The 18756-nt window shown below is 29.1% G+C and overlaps 2 protein-coding genes and 1 long non-coding RNA gene across 6 annotated transcripts in view; all 3 read right to left on the bottom strand.

Annotated features, from left to right (window-relative positions):
- Positions 1–13: 13 nt before the first annotated feature.
- LOC137806034 (uncharacterized) overlaps positions 14–18756 on the bottom strand; it is a 31368-nt gene continuing 12625 nt past the window's right edge. The window contains exons 10-15 of one of the 4 annotated variants that reach the window (XM_068605916.1): positions 17559–17865; positions 17123–17483; positions 16519–16855; positions 16362–16430; positions 16096–16230; positions 14824–15825 (exon numbers count right to left, since the gene is read on the bottom strand). In XM_068605916.1, the coding sequence (XP_068462017.1) occupies positions 15085–15825; positions 16096–16230; positions 16362–16430; positions 16519–16855; positions 17123–17483; positions 17559–17865 (1950 nt within the window). In that variant the 3' untranslated portion in view covers positions 14824–15084. Of the gene's footprint in view, positions 613–679; positions 1059–14823; positions 15826–16095; positions 16231–16361; positions 16431–16518; positions 16856–17122; positions 17484–17558; positions 17866–18756 lie in introns of those variants that run through there. The other 3 variants (XM_068605917.1, XM_068605918.1, XM_068605919.1) reach the window with 3 other exon arrangements.
- LOC137806010 (uncharacterized) lies at positions 1432–8700 on the bottom strand. Its single transcript, XM_068605883.1, has 6 exons — positions 5778–8700; positions 4809–5362; positions 3912–4466; positions 2920–3820; positions 2496–2599; positions 1432–1479 (listed from the first exon to the last, which is right to left on the bottom strand). Exons 1-6 carry the CDS (start codon positions 8698–8700, stop codon positions 1432–1434), a joined length of 5085 nt encoding a protein of 1694 aa, XP_068461984.1.
- On the bottom strand, positions 13160–13721 carry LOC137806037 (uncharacterized). Its single transcript, XR_011080295.1, has 2 exons — positions 13540–13721; positions 13160–13436 (listed from the first exon to the last, which is right to left on the bottom strand). It is a non-coding gene; the product is annotated as an uncharacterized lncRNA (long non-coding RNA).

Here is an 18756-nt window from a genome sequence, read left to right as displayed (position 1 = left end):
TAGTGTATTCGGAATGAATTGAAGAAGCTGTCATACTGGTGTTCTTTTTTATGGTTTCCTCTACAACTTCTCGCTCAATACTCTGCATACTCTGACAGAGAAAATTCACACAACCAACATAGAGATACAACTTCAAATTCACAAAAAGTGATAGATTTTCTCTGGGCATTAACAAAGTCATTTAAGACTTTTAATTTCATTCATTTTTTACATTACATAGTCAAGAAGTTAAATGATCATACCTCTTAGGATTCTCATTCATTTGTCTCTCCGCAATCTCCTTTCTCAACTTAGGATCCCTCGTCAAAACATGTTGACGCATTTCATCTACCCATGAACTCTCAAATCCAATCTCAAGAGCTTCTTCGCATAGTTTATGGAACTCTTTTTCTCTTTGAGGAATAACATCGTCAACACTTTCTTTCTGAACGAACAACAACATATCTGCCAACATTTTCAACCTCCAAGCTTGAAAGCGCTCACTAAACTTCTCGCTAACATTCCAAAGATGAGGATATGTTGTAATTGCCTCCACCAGAAGAGCAATTTGTGCATCATCCAGATCAACAAAATGTTTATATGTTCCCAATCTTGTACGGATATCTGCAGAAGCTATAAAAAGTTTGAAAGAGTGATATGAAAATATAGGATTGAAACAAGAAAATAAGAAATAAAAAACCTGGAGAGATGTCAATATTGTTGTTAGAAACAATATGTATCTCCTCTTGTTTTTCCAATAGGTTCAAACCTTCTTCTACTTTGATTTCTTGGCTTGACATGATTCTTGCATTCCCTTGATCATTCATCTTATCATCTTGTTCAACAACCTTGGAATCTTGTGCATGTATGTCCACGTCACCAAACTCAATGTGAGTTGCCACACCACCTCCAATGCTAATGTCTTCAACACCAGTTGACAAAGGTTTTGTCTTATCACCCTCTGTTGAAGGCCCCTCACGACCTCCATTAATGTCTTCACCAATAGTTAACAAAGGTTTTGTCTCACCCTCTACTGAAGGCTCCTCTTCAATGCTCTCATTTCCAATGTTTCCAATCTCCTATCACAAATTGATAAAATACTATTGAGTGAGAGTTTATAAAGTTTGAAAGGACCACTATTTTTAATGTACATCATGTGGTGGTATGAGAGTAGTTTGATAATTTTTAATGGTTTTGTTACTATTACTTCTTCAAGTGCATGTTTGTCTTAATATCACCAAATTCATTTTAGGTTTAGTAATTATTACACCTATATGCTAAGGTATTTTATGCAGAGAATACACTTTACAATGCTCAAGCTAAGTTTTGTAAGGTAACTCTCATTGTGACTATACTTATTTCTTCTTCATATTTAGTTTTTAATTTCAAGTTCATTCCTAATTAGTTGACATATGATGATATTATCTAATGCAGTTCCTTCTTCGACACCACTCAATATTCTGCAATCTGCATAAGTCCAGAAGATGTGAAATTTGGTATCTGCATAATGTAAACCGAACACTTAAAAAAAATTAAAATAAAAATCAATTTTAAAAACAAAAATTAATTGGTAACTATATTAACTAGATTTGATATTATCTTAAAAACTAAAAATTAGTAGTATTTAAAGTTTTTTATATTATTAATAAAATTTGTAAATTAGTTTTTATATTGGTATATAATTAGCTAAAATATTGGTAACTAATTAGATATCAATATAAAAACTAATTTATAAATTTAATAATAATATAATCAATTTTAGATACTAATAATTTTTTTAGTCTCTAAAATAATATATAATTTAATTAATATAGTAATTAATTATTTTTGTCTCTAAAATTAATTTTTATTTAATAATTTTCTTAGTGAGAAATAATGATTGTCTCTCAAAACATAGAGCATTATTTTAAGAAATTTTAATTTAATTCTTTAAATTTCAATGTGTTACATATCTTTTTAAAACTTTTCTCAATTTTTATTTTAATACTAATATCTTACAAAATTCACACTCTTATTCACACTACAGGTAAATTAATAAATACTAGTTTTAAAGACAAAAAATAATTAATTACTATAACTATATTAAAAATATTATTAGTATTAAAAATAATTTTTATTAATATTAATAAAATTTATAAACTAGTTTTTAAATATCAAATTATAAACTAGTTTATAAATTTGATTAACAATAAAAAAATTACTTTAAATATCAATAATTTTTTTAATTTCTAAAATAATATCTAATTTAGTCAATATAATAATTAATTATTTTTTATTTTAAAATTAATATTTTGTTAATGATTTTCTTGTAGTATATTTTATTTTATTTCTAAAAAAAAATATTTTTAAGATAAAAAAATAATTTTTTACTTTTATGATTCAGGTACTTATTTAAAATCTCAAATCTTATTTTTCTATCACGTAAGTTTAAATTAAAAAAATCCTAATAATGAGAGAAAAAGGTTATTAAACTTTTTTTTAATTGTATTTAGATTCATAGATTGGTTGGTTCTGACCTGTGTTGAAGTGAACTCACTGCTACAACTAATACTAAAATCTTCATCTAAACTTCTCATCAAGTGATTTATCTCCCATAACCAAAGTCCAGTCCTTTTGAAATCTGTAACGAAAAATACATAAAAAAGAAACGCAACCTCAGCTTTTCATGATGAATAATTATATTATTACAACTAAATATAACAAATGATTTAAAAAGTTTCATCATAGGAATTTTTTTTATCACCCATCAAAATAAAGGATCGATCGTTTTCTTTAACAGTTCTTCCTAACTACAATTACTAGAGCTTAAAATTAAAAAAAAAATCAGCAAATAATAATTTACTGTGTTTATTTTAAAAAATTTAGTAAATACTCGGTTGGAAATTTGAAACAGTCTTATCTGAATGAAATAGTTAATTTGTAAGGAAATATAGTATTTACCATGATAAGGAAAAGTTTTCTTGAGTTTCTCCAGAGTAGTTGTTGGAGTCAAAGATAGTTTTGGACATTCGTAGACAACACAATTCTTTAAATGGGACAATTCAAACTCTTGGTTGAGATTTGAAAGATGCGTAAATATTAAAACTTTGAGTCTTGGAAGTTCAATTTTTGTTTTTCCTATCTCATCATCACCTTTTCCTTGTCCACGTCTAACAAACTCTTCTAGTTTAGAGGCTCCACTTATGATTAAAAGATAAAGATTAGGAAAGTCATTAGATGCAGATCCAGAGATAAATCTTTTGAGTTTGTGGCAATGTCCAACATACAATGCTTCTTGTTTTGGGAAGAATGCCTGAGGAGAAAGAAGACTAGACAATTTGTTATCCTCCACATCCTCTTCAATGATTACTCTTAATTCTTTGCATTTTCTTATCTTCACAATACTCAACATTGGTAGGCATCTTAAATCATACTTTGAAAAGATTACTTCCAATTTTGCACATCCAATAATTTCTAATTTTTGAAGATTTGAGAAGATAAGAGAATTGTTTGGAGCTCCTTGTTCACATCCAACAATCTTCTTCAATTTCATGCATTCTTTTATTATTAGCTCTTTCAACTCTGGTAAGCTTCTTAAAACAGAGGGAGGAAATATTACTTTCAATTTTGCACATCCTATTATTTTTAATGTAGTAAGATGTTGGAGATTAACTGAAATCTTGGAAGCCACCCAAATATAAGTCATTTGAGGTATATTTTCCAATTTCAAACGCTCTAACCTTAAGCTCACTTGTTGCCCAATCATTCCATCTCCATTAAGACAAAAAATACCTTCTACTTCAGAATTGGTTACAGATATATTTTGCAAAGTGAGAAGAGGGTTCTGAACCCCTTTTGGATCCTACAGGACATTCATAGGAAATGAAAAAACTCCAAAAAGAAAACAAAAAAGGAACAAATAACTAATAATCATAAAAAAAAGACAAGACTACCTTCTTACTTGCGTTGATAGGTTCTCTTGAATCTGCAGGAGCCGTCAAGCAATTAATAGAATTATAAAACGGATAGGCACATTTATAACAAGTAAACTCCTTCAAAGATGGCCACGTCACGGTGAGATTGTTGGTAGCACAAATGCTAACAAAATTTGGTAGATTATCAAGAGAGAGTATTTCCAATGCTGAGAAATGAATATGCATCTCCTCACAATCCTTATTAGCTGCGAAATATTGGCCAAACATATATGTCAATTGGCCACAATCACGCACTGAGAGGTCTCTTAAGTTTGGGAAGATTGCATTCAAATTCTCTTTGCCATATTCATCCTCAGTGTCTATAATGTGCTCAAGTCCGTGACATTGCTCGATTCTCAAGATTTCCAACATCAGTAATGAAGCAATGGACAATTTAAAAATGTACTTTACCTTATCAAAGCCATTCATGTTAATCTCTCTTATGTTATGCATAATAATCAAGGTCAAACCATGTGGTGGTTTTGAAATATATTGAACACTTTCAACTGGGAAAATAGAATCTGAGTTCGATATCTGCAATACATACACCAAGTTACTTGTTAAACCAAACTAATTAGTGTCTTAACTTTAATTATTAATGTATTTCATTTCTAACAAATAATTGTTTATGAAAATAAATTATTTTTGTTTAGCACAACAAGAAAAAGTTGAAAAGAGAATAATTTCACAAAAGTAATCTATTCCAAATAATCTATGCCAATACTTAGATATTAAAAAATTCATGTTGCACCTTCGGTATAGTGCTTGTAAGACCAACTTTTATTTTTAGCACAAAATGATCGTGCAATTCAAATGTTTTGAGTAATTTTTCTAAATACACGAAGAGAGAGACAAAGTAAGTGATGATAATCATACCTTGATTGCAATATAATCCTCTTGTCTAGCTTTTGAAGAATCTGCTGAACAATTTATAGTGAAAAACTCAACACATCTTCCAGTAGTCAATGATAGTTTTCCTAAAGATGGACATCTTACATGATAATTGCCTAGAAGAGAGTTATCCATGATACGAACAAGTACGAGTATTTCTAAAGCAGGAAGCTCAATTTGATTATTATTTTGTTGTTGACTTGAAAGATCTTTCAAATTAGAAGCCTCTTTATTTCCTATTTCCATGCCTCCAACAAAAGAGATAGGGAACATACATTGCAATAAGTCACATTCACTGATATTTAGCGTTTTCAAACTTTGGAAGATTGAAATATCACTCTGAAAGTCATGGTCATCCTGGACAATGTTTTCCTTCTGTTGATTGACCCTTTCATGAGTTACTATATGTTTCAAACTATTGCACCTTTTTATGATCAACACTTCCAAAAAAGTCAAGGTCTTAGCTATAGATGCTGTAAAAATTGAGCCTAACTTCGGACAATCGATTATCGTAAGGCTTGCAAGGCTTGATAAAGTTCCTGAAAAGCAATTATAAATAAGAAAAATATCGCTCAACATATTAGAGTTCGTTATATATATGTTATGTGTGCAAGTTACATTCTAATTTTGAAGACATTGGTTTCTAGGGACGGAACTGCAATCCTAAGCATCAAACGATTCGTTAATAATGATGAAAAGAATCATACAAAACAAATTTTTTTAAAATAATTCGAAATTATCTAAAAAGTTTAAAATGCAAATATAATTGTCTTTAATTTTGATTGGAGACAAATTTTGCTCATAGTGCATTAAGAAGTAGTAGGTTTAAGTAAAACTAGATTAGTAATGTCTTGAGTTTGAACCACGTGAATGAAAAATAACAGATTAGCAGTTTTCATCTAACTTGTAAATAACTTCAACTAAGCAATAACATGTAGACTTCTTAATATGTACCTGGGCTATGGTTCAAAATTGTTGTTGATGGAGTTGAAGTGCTATACAAATGTGGATGCTTACCTTCCTCAACGATTTCAGCAAGTTCTTCTTTTTTATCCTGGTATGTTAATGGATCAATATCCCCAAATATTTGATCTAACATGTTGCATTCTTGTATATTGAGCACTTTCAATTGAGCTAAGCCTTTTAAAACACTGGTCGAGAATATATCTTTTAATTCTCTACATCTATTTACCTCTACTTCCTGAAGATTTTGGAAGATTTGTACAGGATGCCCAATGGTGAATTCACATTGATTTTTCTCTCTTTTCTCATCATCTGCTAATATATGTTTCAGTCCATCACATTCTGATATTTTTAATATTTTCAATTGTACCAAACATCGAGCAACGACATACGTGAAGAGAGATGTCAACCGTGGACAATCACTTAAATACAACTCCTCTAAGTTCTCAAAAGGCCCATTGGCAGGTTGAAAACAATGCCATAAAGCTCTTAGACTTTTCATGTTATTCATTCTGAGCGTATGCAACTTTGAGAAGAAAGTTACCACCTCACTCAAATGGTTACTAGTTTCAATCAAGCACTCTATCTCTTCAGAATCCTGTATCTCAAACTTATTCAGTTCATCCAAACCTCCTCCTTCAATTTGAAATATATCAGGGATGATATTTTTTGCGCCTCCCTGAATATTTGCTACAACTAGATCTGTTGCTTTTTTTGCCAAACCCTTAATTACCTCATTTGATATGTCAAAATGGTTAAGTAATAGAGTTCTGGAAGGAGGGTGAAGATAATTATAATTATAATAAAAGTCATTGTATCCCAATACAATTGCATACCTTTGCAATGTTTGGGGGACACTAAACGTGTTAAAGAATTCAATATTGTCTTCACTGTTAGCTTTCCATTTTTCTTCAACAATGTACAACTCTTCTAGTCGTGGGGTTCTTTTTATCACTTCAAAATTCTTCCCTTTCATTTTACATCTGTAGAACTGTAACAATTTTAAGGTTGTTATTTGTGTAATTGCAACATTGGTTTGTAATTCAGGAAATGAAGGCAATGAACAATCATTCATCGAAAGACTTTGAAGTTTTTTCATATTGTTTACAAATGAGAAGTCGCTCAATTCATAGCCAGAAATAACTAGATAACGAAGATTCGTTAATGTTTTTAAAGACATTGTGGACAATGGTGTTATTCCAACATTATCATTGGCTAGAATTAAAACTTTGAGAATTTCCATTCTTTTGAAGATTCCATCAAATTCTTCCAATTTTGTCTTTAAGAATAAAAACTCAAGATTTGAACAATCCAAATCATTTGGAAATTTTACACACCATAGACATCTTATTGAATTTTGTTCAATAGTCACATCTTTTTCCACTTCGCACTTGATGATCTTATTCTCATTCTTTGCTATCAGGTGGGCCACATCGCGAACTAAGTCATGCATTTTTACACATTCATTCTTTTCATCCAACAATAAACAAGAACTAACGAGCTTAATTTTGGTTGCAACCACTTCACTCCTTGCCTCCTCATAAGAGTGTGCTTCTCCAACTACACCTAATCCTATAGCATATCTTGTTAAAGATTCAATTGGAATTTCATAATCTTCAGGGAACACAGAACACAATAGGAAAAGTGATTTAGCTTCTTTAGTATCCAAATTATCATAGCTCAGCTGCAAGCACTTGTAGGGATCAATCAAACCTCTTTCAATATTTACTGGCTTAGAACTTCTCAATTTATTCAATGTAACACTCCATATCGTCTCAGCTTTTCCCTTCAAACTACTGGCAACAGCTGCAACGGCAACAGGCAATCCTTTACACTCATTGGAAATTAATTTACCCATATGCTTTAAGGTATCAAGGGTGTCTTCAGATATAAGGGCTTTATTTTGAAAAAGAGTCCACGCTTCTTCATCCGTTAAAATTGGCAGGTAAATCATTCTTTGACAATCCATTGAAGTACAAACTTCTTCTGATCTAGTGGTAATGAGAATCTTGCAACCTTTATGGTGTTCAGAGGAGGGAATTCCAATGCCACCATAGTCAAGTTTCTCCCACACATCATCTAGAATTACAAGAATGTTTTTCTCCTGGTTTAATCTCAAGCACAATCGTTGGGCCCTCTCCATTACTTCAGTTTCTGGAAATGTATACTGCAATGAACTTGCAATTTTTTCTTGAATCCTTTGAACTTCCACTGTACTAGAAATAGGCACAAAAAGAACTTTTTCAAAACAATGTTCTGCTTCTACTAACTTCTTAACCTCCATTGCTAATGTGGTTTTACCACAACCCCCCATCCCATACAATCCAATCATGGAAACATCATTATTTTTCACTGCTTCCAGTAGTTGCTCATATGCAGATTGTCTACTCTCAAAATTCATGGATTTTTCTAAGAGAATATCAAGGGTGCCTGAAGGAAGTGTAGCAATGCGGTCAAATGGCACATAATGTCTACCCTTTTCGATGAACTTTTCAAGGTCCACTGTTTTATTTGCTAACTTTTTTCCTACACGGTATCGCCAAATCAAATTTGGACAATGCCCAAAGCAACAGATTTTTTTGGCTTTTGCCTCTTTCAACAACTGATTCACATTGTCTGCATCATTGATAGCATCTTGCAGCCACTTGTCAACAACTTCACTGGTCTTTCTTGTTTGTTTCTTTGCATTTGTAACAAATTTTTGGACACTGTCTTTCGTTACAATCAAATCGCCCTCTTCTTCTTCAAGTTTTTTTACGAAATTGTTAAAGCAACAAGGATAACGTAATTGATTTAATGTTCCACATACTAAATCTCTTGAAACAGAAGATGCAAAACCCAAGAGGCACTCCATCAATTTGTTCCACCAAATGCAACTTTCTTTTACTTGAACAAGAGAAGATGAATACTCCATAGTTAGTTTTATAATTATATTTAGATGTATTAGAAAATAAAAGATTTTAAGATCGCATTACATATTGGAGTACGTCACTTTTATAGTAAAATTACAGAAAAGGTTATGATATTATGTTTAGTAATTAGATTTAATGTTTCATACCTTATATAATAATTATTGGACATAGAAATAAAAATAAATCTAATAACTTTAATGATTACTTTTAAAAGTTCATGTGTGATAAGATTTTTAAATTTCCTTTTCATCACTTAGAAAATTTTATCAAATATATTTATTTTTAAATAATTTTGTTTCAAAAAATTCTTATCCTCCCTAAAAAAAATTATATTTAAACATGTGCTTAAATGACACCCAAATAGATCAAAAGATTTGTTAAGTAGAAAAAAAAAGTGTACGAGTAAAAAATGTATTTAACCAAAACTTAAAATATGCATTATATATAAAATTAATATTATATATATTTTGTAAGTTTAATTTTATTAATATTTATTTAAATTTATACAAGCTCTTAGATATAGCACTTTTTGATAAATTTGCAAATAGGAGAATAACAAATGTTGGTAATTTCTAAATCAGAATATTTTTCCAAGATTCTTGGAGTAGAATAACATATAAAACGATACAAGGTTCAAGAAAAAGTCATCAATTTTCAGAGTTTGATAGAGGTGTTCGTAAAGCAGAGAATTAGAGTTTTCTTAGTGTTTTATTTTCTTCATTATAATCCTTTAAATTTGTCTCCATATGGAAGGTTAAACCCCTTAGGATTCATTTTCTTGTGTTTTTGCAATAAATTGAGGTTTATGTTCTATAAAATTGTATTCTTAAATTCTCTATAGCAAATTGTGTTTTATTGTTAGTCTTTTTGGAATGTGGTTTTTGTCAAAATATTTGTTTTTTAACGCTTATTGAGAATTTAGCTAATTTCTTTAATTTGATTCGCTTAGTCTTAATCAATGTCTTGTTTGCTTAATTGAAGAGGTAGAAGATAAACATCTAACAAGTAGACATTGAAACTTGTGAGATACTGAATACATCAGTGGACACTTGTTTTGGTGATATTTAATTAATTACCAAGTTTTGGATATCAATTTTAGAATCTAAAATAGTTGGTGGCTAAAACCTTGGTAGCTAATTAAATATTAATTTAAAAACTAATTTATAAATTTAGAAACTACTTTAACTACCAATAATTCTTTTAATTTCTAAAATATTACTTAATTTATTCAATATAGTGACTAATTATTTTTTGTTTCTAAAAATAATTTCTAAAATTAGTCTATTTAATAATTTTCTTGTAGTGCATATTATGATTAATATAAAATGACATGTGATTTTTATTTTTTTTAATTAAATAATGTGTTGGATAACAAAGGACTATCATTGTCACTTACATCAATGACAATGACGACAATTCCTTGATCGTTGTAGATGTTGACGTGAAAGTAATAGGTAAGTATGACAATCTTGTTATCCAACACATTTTTAATAAAAGCAATAAGAATCACTTCTGATACATTAACAATAATATCATTTTGTATGTACTATACAACATACATTTTTAACATGTGGAAACAAATAAGATGTCGAATCAAAATAATAGTCATGTCACTTTATTAATGAAAAATAAACGACAAAAACTCAATTAAAAATATATTTTTTTAATTAAAAGTATCTAAAAAGATACTTGAAATTTAATTAAGTCTAAAATAAATGATTTTTTTTAGCTCATTACATATACTTAGCTACATTGAACTGAGTGAGTTAGACTAGGTACTTTATGAGTTCTTCTCAAATTAAACCAAGACTCGAGTGCTTTAAAAATTCTACACAAACTTCTATTGTTTTGAAAGCCTTACATTATCACTGTTTGTTAAATCACACATGCAATTTCATTAAAAACCGTTAATATAGGTATAATTCAATTTCATTAAAAACAATTAATATAAGTATAATTTGTGAGAATATTAAGAAGTATGATTGTATTTTACTCACCCATTCATTATTCACATCATGATGATTGGATGTGATTTTTAATAAAAATTTCCAATGTAAAAAGTGTTTGAATGTTTTTTCCTACACTTTTATACCTTCTTCGGGCATCCGTATTTACAAGTAAGGTCAAAATATCATTTTATCCTTAAAAATATACTTCTGAATTTTACAATTTGAAAGTGTTATTTTTTCTATGTTCGAAATAATTCAAAAGGTATAATGCTTTTCAGATTTTACAATTTAAAATATATTTTTTTCTTTAAAAAAATTTATTCTGAAATACATAATCCAAAAGTTTTCCTAAATATGATAATAGCTTTCCTAAATATGATAATAGCTTTCAGATTGTACAATTCATAACAATCTATTACTATAATATTCAGATTGTCCAATCCAAAAGATATTTTCAAATCCGAAAATACTTTTCAAATTCTACAATCTAAATATAATTTTAAAATATATTTTGGATTGTACAATTTAAAATTATCCTTACAAAATAAAGTCCAAAATACATTATAATAAAGAGTATTATAGATTTTATAATCCAATATAATAAAAAAAATAAACGAATGGAAAATTCTAATATGTACTCGTAATGTTAGGGTTGGAATTAAAAAAAAAATATGGAAATTTAGGAGAAAGAAAAAACGTGTAGGGAAGAAACATGTGTGTTCCCTAATTGATAATGGAATATGAAATATAGATCATGAATGTTTCTCGCTGCCGCATTTTTATTAAATATCATTTTTAAATGGGAAGAGATATAAAAACAGTGTATTATAATAGTTAAAATTAATATAATAAAACTAAAAGTTGTATTGTCTGATGGAAAAATACATTAATATATAAAAAAAATATTTATAAAATTTAAAAGATATTACGATTACTTTATTTTAACAGGATTTATATATGTACGAAATAAATAAGAGCAAAAATATCTTTAAAAATAGTGTAAGAAAAAGTATCCGTCTTATATATTATCAATGGAAATATAGAGACCGATGAACAATATTTTTTATTACGTTAAAAATAAATAACCTTCTAAGAATAATTTTAAAAATATATGATAATTATTTTTAAGAAAAATTATTATATAATTGTTTTTAGTAGAGAAACTATATACTTACTTATTTACTAAAAAAATTATTTAATTTATTAAAAGATAAAATTATCTAATTAAAAAATGACAAAAAATAGTTATAAAAAATATTTTCTGATACAAATTGTTAATAATAGTAAATTAATTAACCCTAATAATAAAAAAAAGTGATAATAAATAAATAATGAAAAAAATAATATTGATAATATAATAAAGAATAATAACAATAAAAAATTTACTTATTTTTATTTTAATTTAAATAATTTAAAAATAATAATTTCTACTCTTTTTATTTTCTCAATTAACACTGTTTTATATTTGTTCTCTCATTTTTTTATTTCATTAATTTATTTTCCCCCTATTTGGTTTCTCAAGGCAACTTGTAAGGCTGCAAAATTCCTTCTGATCAAGTGAAAAAAATCAAATTCTCAAATCCAATTTATATTTATTTAAATTTATATTATTTTAAGTTTATTTAAATAGATTTATTTGAAATCCAATTTTTATTTTTACATTTTAACTTCAATCTATTTTAATTGGCGTTGGAAGGAATATTGAATAGTTTTTAATTTTGAAAATCTAAAATCACGTAAGTCTAAATCATTTTAAGTTATAAAAAACTAAGTTGAGCTAAACCCAAGTAAAATATTACTGGATCGGACTCATGTAAGATCAGCCCAAGTTGATCCGAGCTCAACAATTGAGCTCAATCCATTCAGTTCTAGTTCAATCAAGTTGTGTTGTGTCCAAATCAAACGAAGCATGATTGGATTAGGTTAGGTTAATCCTAGATAGAGTCGATTTTGCCTAAGTCCAAGTCAACTAAGACTTTGGTAAGATTAAAACGGACTAGTTAAGTCGAAACAAGTCAAGTTGCGTTTATATTCAATCAATACATCGGATCCATATTGAGTTGAAACCATGTTTAACTAAATTGAGTTAATTCCACGATAAGTCAATTAGGTTGATCTCACCTCAGATTTAAGTAAATTTAATCTAAAGTTAATCCATTTCAAAAATTAATTAAAAAAATTCAAAATCAATTTAATTTAGTTAAAATAGATATGTATTTTAATTTTGAAAATTTTCCACGCATGATCCTCCGAACTTCTCATCACACTTTTCCCTCCCATCCAGCTATTCCCATTTTGAACTCTATCGTCCATGTGGTTGTTTATACTGAGTTTTCACAAATGTTTGAGTATTTGTAATAAAAGTTGTTTATAATAGTTATTTATAAATAAAATTATTATTTTAATGTAACTTCTATCCATATAAATGGTTTAAATTTAAAAATAATTATTTATAAATTAAAGGGAGTTATTATTTTAGAAGAAAAAGAGAGTAGGTGAAGTAAAACAAAAGTGCAAATAGAAGTCTTAATTTATGGGAAAATAAGAAAGATTCAGCTAATACAAATTGTTTTTTCAGATCTCGCATAAAAAACAGAGTATCTAGTGTTTTGATCCACAAGATGAAGCAGATATAGTTGTCTGAACCTGTTCATGGTTCATATCTAACTAATTTGGAAGAAGAGGAAAGATATGAAATATTACCTTCTTTAACTAATATGTAGAGAGAGATGAAAGAAAGAAGTGGTGATCCATCACTTCAATACAAGAGAAGCTGAAACGTTACGTTTCTGCACAAACATAAACACAAACACATTATCTACAACTTCAATTGAAAAGGAATCGATTAGAAATTGAAAACAAAGCAGAAGTTAACTTCACGCTGATGCATACCTCCACAGAGATGAAAGTACTCCATTGCTTGATTCATACATGCACAGAGATGAAAGGAATCCATTGGTTGAATGAAGAACAGAGTAAAACAGAGAATCCTGCAAGAGATAAGAATGAAAGCAGAGAAGTGAACCCAACCACACCTTTTGGCTATCAGAGTCACAATCGGTTTTACAATTCAAGTATTTGTGAAAAGAATACATGTGGATTTGTTTTATACATGTAGTTTAAGTAAAATTATTTAAAAATAATTCTTCAAAATAAAGACTCAGATAATACAATTCAAATAAAATTTCGCACTAAAATATAAATGTAAATAAATTTGCTCTTTCAAAAAAAAATTTAAAATAAATTGCACACAAGTTCAAAAAAATTAATATTTCTAAAAATAATTTTAATTTCACAAGTCTAAATAGAAATATTTAAATATATAAAATTAAATTCTAAATAATTTTTCAGCGTTTAATATTTCTCTAGCAGATACAATAATTAACGGGTAAGGGGTATTTGTGGATAATATGATACCCTTATCCTTAGAGTGAATAATTAAAATATCCATACATATTATTTATGGATAACTATTATTTGGAACGCAGTTTTTTCAACACTTTCTTTGAAAAAATCTTTGATGTTTGAGAAACTTTTACAAAATCTTTGTGAAAGAAGAAAAAAAAATGTAAACATTCATTATAAGAAAAAAAAAATATTTAGAAGTTTGATGTAATGTTCAAAACTTTAATTTGTTGTAAATATTTGATTAAGTCCTATATTTTGTTTTTCATGTATACTACACCAAGTTTCCTTAACAATTTTATTATGATAATCTTTTAACTTTTCTACCAAAGTAGATACGATGTACATTATCTTTTATTACATGTCTCGTGAATTTATGGTTGATGGTAAATAATTGAAATCTTTATTAATTTTATTGAGGTACATTGTCCAAGTTCTGTGAAAATAATATTATGCCAAAAAATAAACAGAAAATTTTCTTACTCTTGACTATTTAAAATAAGTGGGAAATTTTTAATAAGTTACACTTGTTATCAATCTTGTTTTTCAGATTTTTTTCATAATTTTTTATTTAATCTTTGCTGGGTTTATTATTGTAGAGCATAAAGATAATTTTGGTTGCATATGGCTAAGACAGTGAAATGTTGAATATAAGTGATTGCTGCATTAGAAGAAAGAGGAATGCCAAATGGGCTAATGTAACACTCAATGCAACTCCTTTTTCTTTTTTCTCAAACATAATATTGTTGGAATCATATCCACAGAGAAACATGGTGAACTCATTAAGACATACATAAAATAAATATAAGGTATTACAAAATGACAATGGCACTCATTGAAGGAAGGAACATAAAAGAAATGGTTTTTGTAGTTTTGTCTCACCAAGACCAACCTCTTACACAACAATAAATAAGATAGCAAACATACAACAAAATAGAACAAGCAAAAGACAGAACAATATTCTATAGTTGCAAGTCTTCCTTTTGAGTGATGAACAATTCGGTCTTTAATAACAGTGAACAATGAAAATTCTCATGAGAGATTTCTAGCAGCCATGCGATTATACTCATATTGACTACAGAGAAATGACCATTTATAAGTCACCTCAAATAACTTTTGTTGAACTTTTCTTTCATCTTCCACCATTTGAGACCGGTCTTTCCTCACATTTTCAAGCTCCATTTTATACCCAATAGTTTCTACAATCCTTTTATTTTTTTCCTCTTCCAGAGATGATAAGGCATCCTCACAAACTTTTATTTCTTCCTTCAACCTAATGATTTGTTCCTTCAAAACTACTTCCTTCAGTTGAGCTTCATCATAGAAATTCCTTGCCTCGGAAATTTTGGAACCAAGAGTAGTGGCCACCTCATTCCCACGAGCTTCAAGTTCTGCTAACTTGTCAGTGGTAGCAAAGCCTTGCTTAAAGGAGTGTACAATGCTTGGGAACTCTTGCTGCATAGTGCCTATAATATCTTTGAGTCCATCTGATAGAGTTACATCTTTGAAAGGAAGGTTGGACAGGAAATTAAGAGCAGACAAAAGGCTAATGCTGTTAGTCTCAGAGCTAACTATGTCCTTCAAAGACATCTTTATATACTTTTCCAACTCAAGAAGGGTCTTTCCAACTATGTTGTCTTCACCCTCTTTCCCCACAATAACAGATGCATATAAACTCATGATATCACTGGTCCCAAAGTCTTGAATAATTTTAGAATGGCCTCCACTTTCTTTAGTAGTGTGTGTCTCGGTTTGGCTGCTCCTAATTTCACTCTTGGAGGAATAAGAAGAAAATATAACAAAAAAGACGTTAGCATCAAGCCACAACAGTTGTAAAGCATTGAGTTCCTTAAACCATTTTTTATCAAATCCTATTTGTGAGAGTGATGGTAACAAATTCATTAAATTTAAATTCCAACTTGAAATTCAGTACCTTTTGTTTTTTAATTCCACTCTTGCAGCAAATGATAAATTAGAATGGCAACATCATTTTTTATGCTGACCAAATATGTTGGAAATGTGAATTGCATAAAATAAACTTACATGTGGATGTGATTTAGTTTGCAAAGTAAATATTTGGTCCAACTGTGAGCTAGTGGATTCGGAATGAATTGAAGAAGCTGCCATACCGGTGTTCTTTGCTATGGTTTCATCAACAGCAACTCGCTCAATAATACTCTGCACAAGAACAAGAAATATGTAGTTTTGGTGTATGCCGTTTTATTTTCAAAATGACAAGATGTGTGTCAATAAAATGCCTCGGTTTTATTTTGTTCGTCATTTACCTGAGGAATTTTGGGGCTACTTACAATTTCTCCTAGTGGCTTTTGTTGGTTCATCAAACACGGTTCACTAATCCGTTGTTTGTCCACCAATGCCTAAAGAAAGTAATGAATAGGTGTAAAATCATTGTAGACTCAATACTATTTTTTCATCCAATACTCGAAAAAATATTTTTAGACTCACATTTGAGTGTGTTTCATGTAGAGGTTTATTCAAATAACTTGAACTTGGCCTTTCAACTAGTTGCAAGTTTGTTAATGATGTTGTCGTTCTTGGTATTTCTGAAGTGGAAACTTTTGCAACAAATTCCTTCTCTGGTTCTTCATTTCTTGCAGTCACAATGCGGTCATTGGAAACAACAGCTATTTGACCTTCTTTGTCAACCAAGTTAAAACCTTCTTTGAAGTTACTATTAACATTATGAGTCTTCACACTTGGAGAAGTTCTTTTGCAATTTTCATTAGGCCCATCACCATGTTCAACAGCCTTGGAGTCTAGTACCATCTCCACACTACTATACCTGTGTAATAAACTTAAATTTTATGCTCTATGCATCCCAAAGAACAGAAAACTAAGAAACATATGGTATCAATCTTGTAAGAATTGCAGATACAACCACAATGTATATATAAACAGAAATAGGAAATCCACACAACCACAACATAGAGATATAACTTCAAATTCACAAAACACTAATACATTTTATCTCCACATTAACAAAGTCATTTAAGACTCTTAATTTCATTCATTCTTTACATTAAGTAGTCAAGAAGTTAAATGATCATACCTCTTAGGATTCTCATCCATTTGTCTCTCTGCAATGTCCTCTCTCAGCTTAGGATTCCTCGTCAAAACATGTTGACGCATTTCATCTACCCATGAACTCTCAAATCCAATCTCAATAGCTTCTTCGCATAGTTTATGAAACTCTTTTTCTCTTTGAGGAGTAACATTATCAACACTTTCCTTCTGAATGAACAACAACATATCTGCCAAAATTTTCAACCTCCAAGCTTGAAAGCGCTCACTAAACTTCTTGCAAGCATTCCAAAGATGAGGATATGTTGTTATCGCCTCCACCAGAAGATCAATTTGTGCACCATCCAAATCAACAAAATGTTTATATGTTCCCAATTTTGTACGGATATCTGCAGAAGCTATAAAAAGTTTGAAAAGTGATATGAAAATATAGGATTGAAACAAGAAAATAAGAAATAAAAAACCTGGAGAAATGTCAATATTGTTGTTAGAAATAATATGTATCTCCTCTTGTTTGTCCAATAGGTTCAACCCTTCTTCTACTTGGATTTCTTGGCTTGGCATGATTCCTCCCTTTCCTTCATTCATCTTATCATCTTGTTCAACAACCTTGGAATGTTGTGCAAGTATGTCCACACCACCAGACTCAATGTGAGTTCCAACACCACCTCCAATGCTAATGTCTTCAACCCCAGTTGTTAAAGGTTTTGTCTTATCACCCTCTGCTGAAGGCCCCTCTTCAATGCTCTCAATTCCTATGTTTCCAATCTCCTTTGTATCACAAATTAAGAAAATACAATTGAGTGAGAGTTTATAAAGTTTGAAAGGACCACTATTTTTAATGTATATCATGTGGTGGTATGAGAGTAGTTTGATAATTTTTAATGGTTTTGTTACTATTGCTTCTTCAAGTGCATGTTTGTCTTAATATCACCAAATTCATTTTAGGTTTAGTAATTATTGCACCTACATGCTAAGGTATTTTATGCAGAGAAGTTTCCATACAAATTAGAGGTGAGTTTCTAAATTCTAAAAGAGTAGTTGGTATTGCTAGTCTCTCATTGATGTTAGAACTATTTCAATAAATATTGTCAGTTTCAAGAATACACTTTACAATGCTCAAGCTAAGTTTTGTAAGGTAACTCTCATTGTGACTATACTTATTTCTTCTTCATATTTAGTTTTTAATTTCAAGTTCATTCCTAATTAGTTGACATATGATGATATTATCTAATGCAGTTCCTTCTTCGACACCACTCAATATTCTGCAATCTGCATATAAGTCCAGAAGATGTGAAACTTGGTATCTGCATAATGTCAACCGAACACTAAAAAAAAAAAGCTTACAAAAAATAAATAGTTACTATATTAACTAGATATACTATCTTATAAACTAAAAAATTAGTAGTATCTAAAGTTATTTATATTATTAATAAAATTTATAAATTAGTTTCTATATTGGTATCTAATTAGCTAAAACCTTCGTAGCTAATTAGATATCAATATAAACACTAATTTATAAATTTATTAATAATATAATCAACTTTAGATACTAATAATTTTTTTAGTCTCTAATATAATATATAATTTAATTAACATAGTAACTAATTATTTTTATCTTTAAAACTAGTTTTTATTTAATAATTTTCTTGTAGTGAAAAG

This window comes from Phaseolus vulgaris, chromosome 3, assembly GCF_000499845.2.
Source record: "Phaseolus vulgaris cultivar G19833 chromosome 3, P. vulgaris v2.0, whole genome shotgun sequence".
Lineage (NCBI taxonomy): Eukaryota > Viridiplantae > Streptophyta > Magnoliopsida > Fabales > Fabaceae > Phaseolus > Phaseolus vulgaris.
This window is presented reverse-complemented; position numbering and strand designations above follow the sequence as displayed.

Coding starts and splice junctions, on each gene's coding strand:
- LOC137806010 (XM_068605883.1), bottom strand. CDS start 8,700: ATGGAGTATTCATCTTCTCTTGTTCAAGTAAAAGAAAGTTGCATTTGG. Junction 2,600..2,919: donor GAAAACTTTTCCTTATCATG/GTAAATACTATA, acceptor TTTTCGTTACAG/ATTTCAAAAGGACTGGACTT. Junction 1,480..2,495: donor GTGAGTTCACTTCAACACAG/GTCAGAACCAAC, acceptor TACATTATGCAG/ATACCAAATTTCACATCTTC.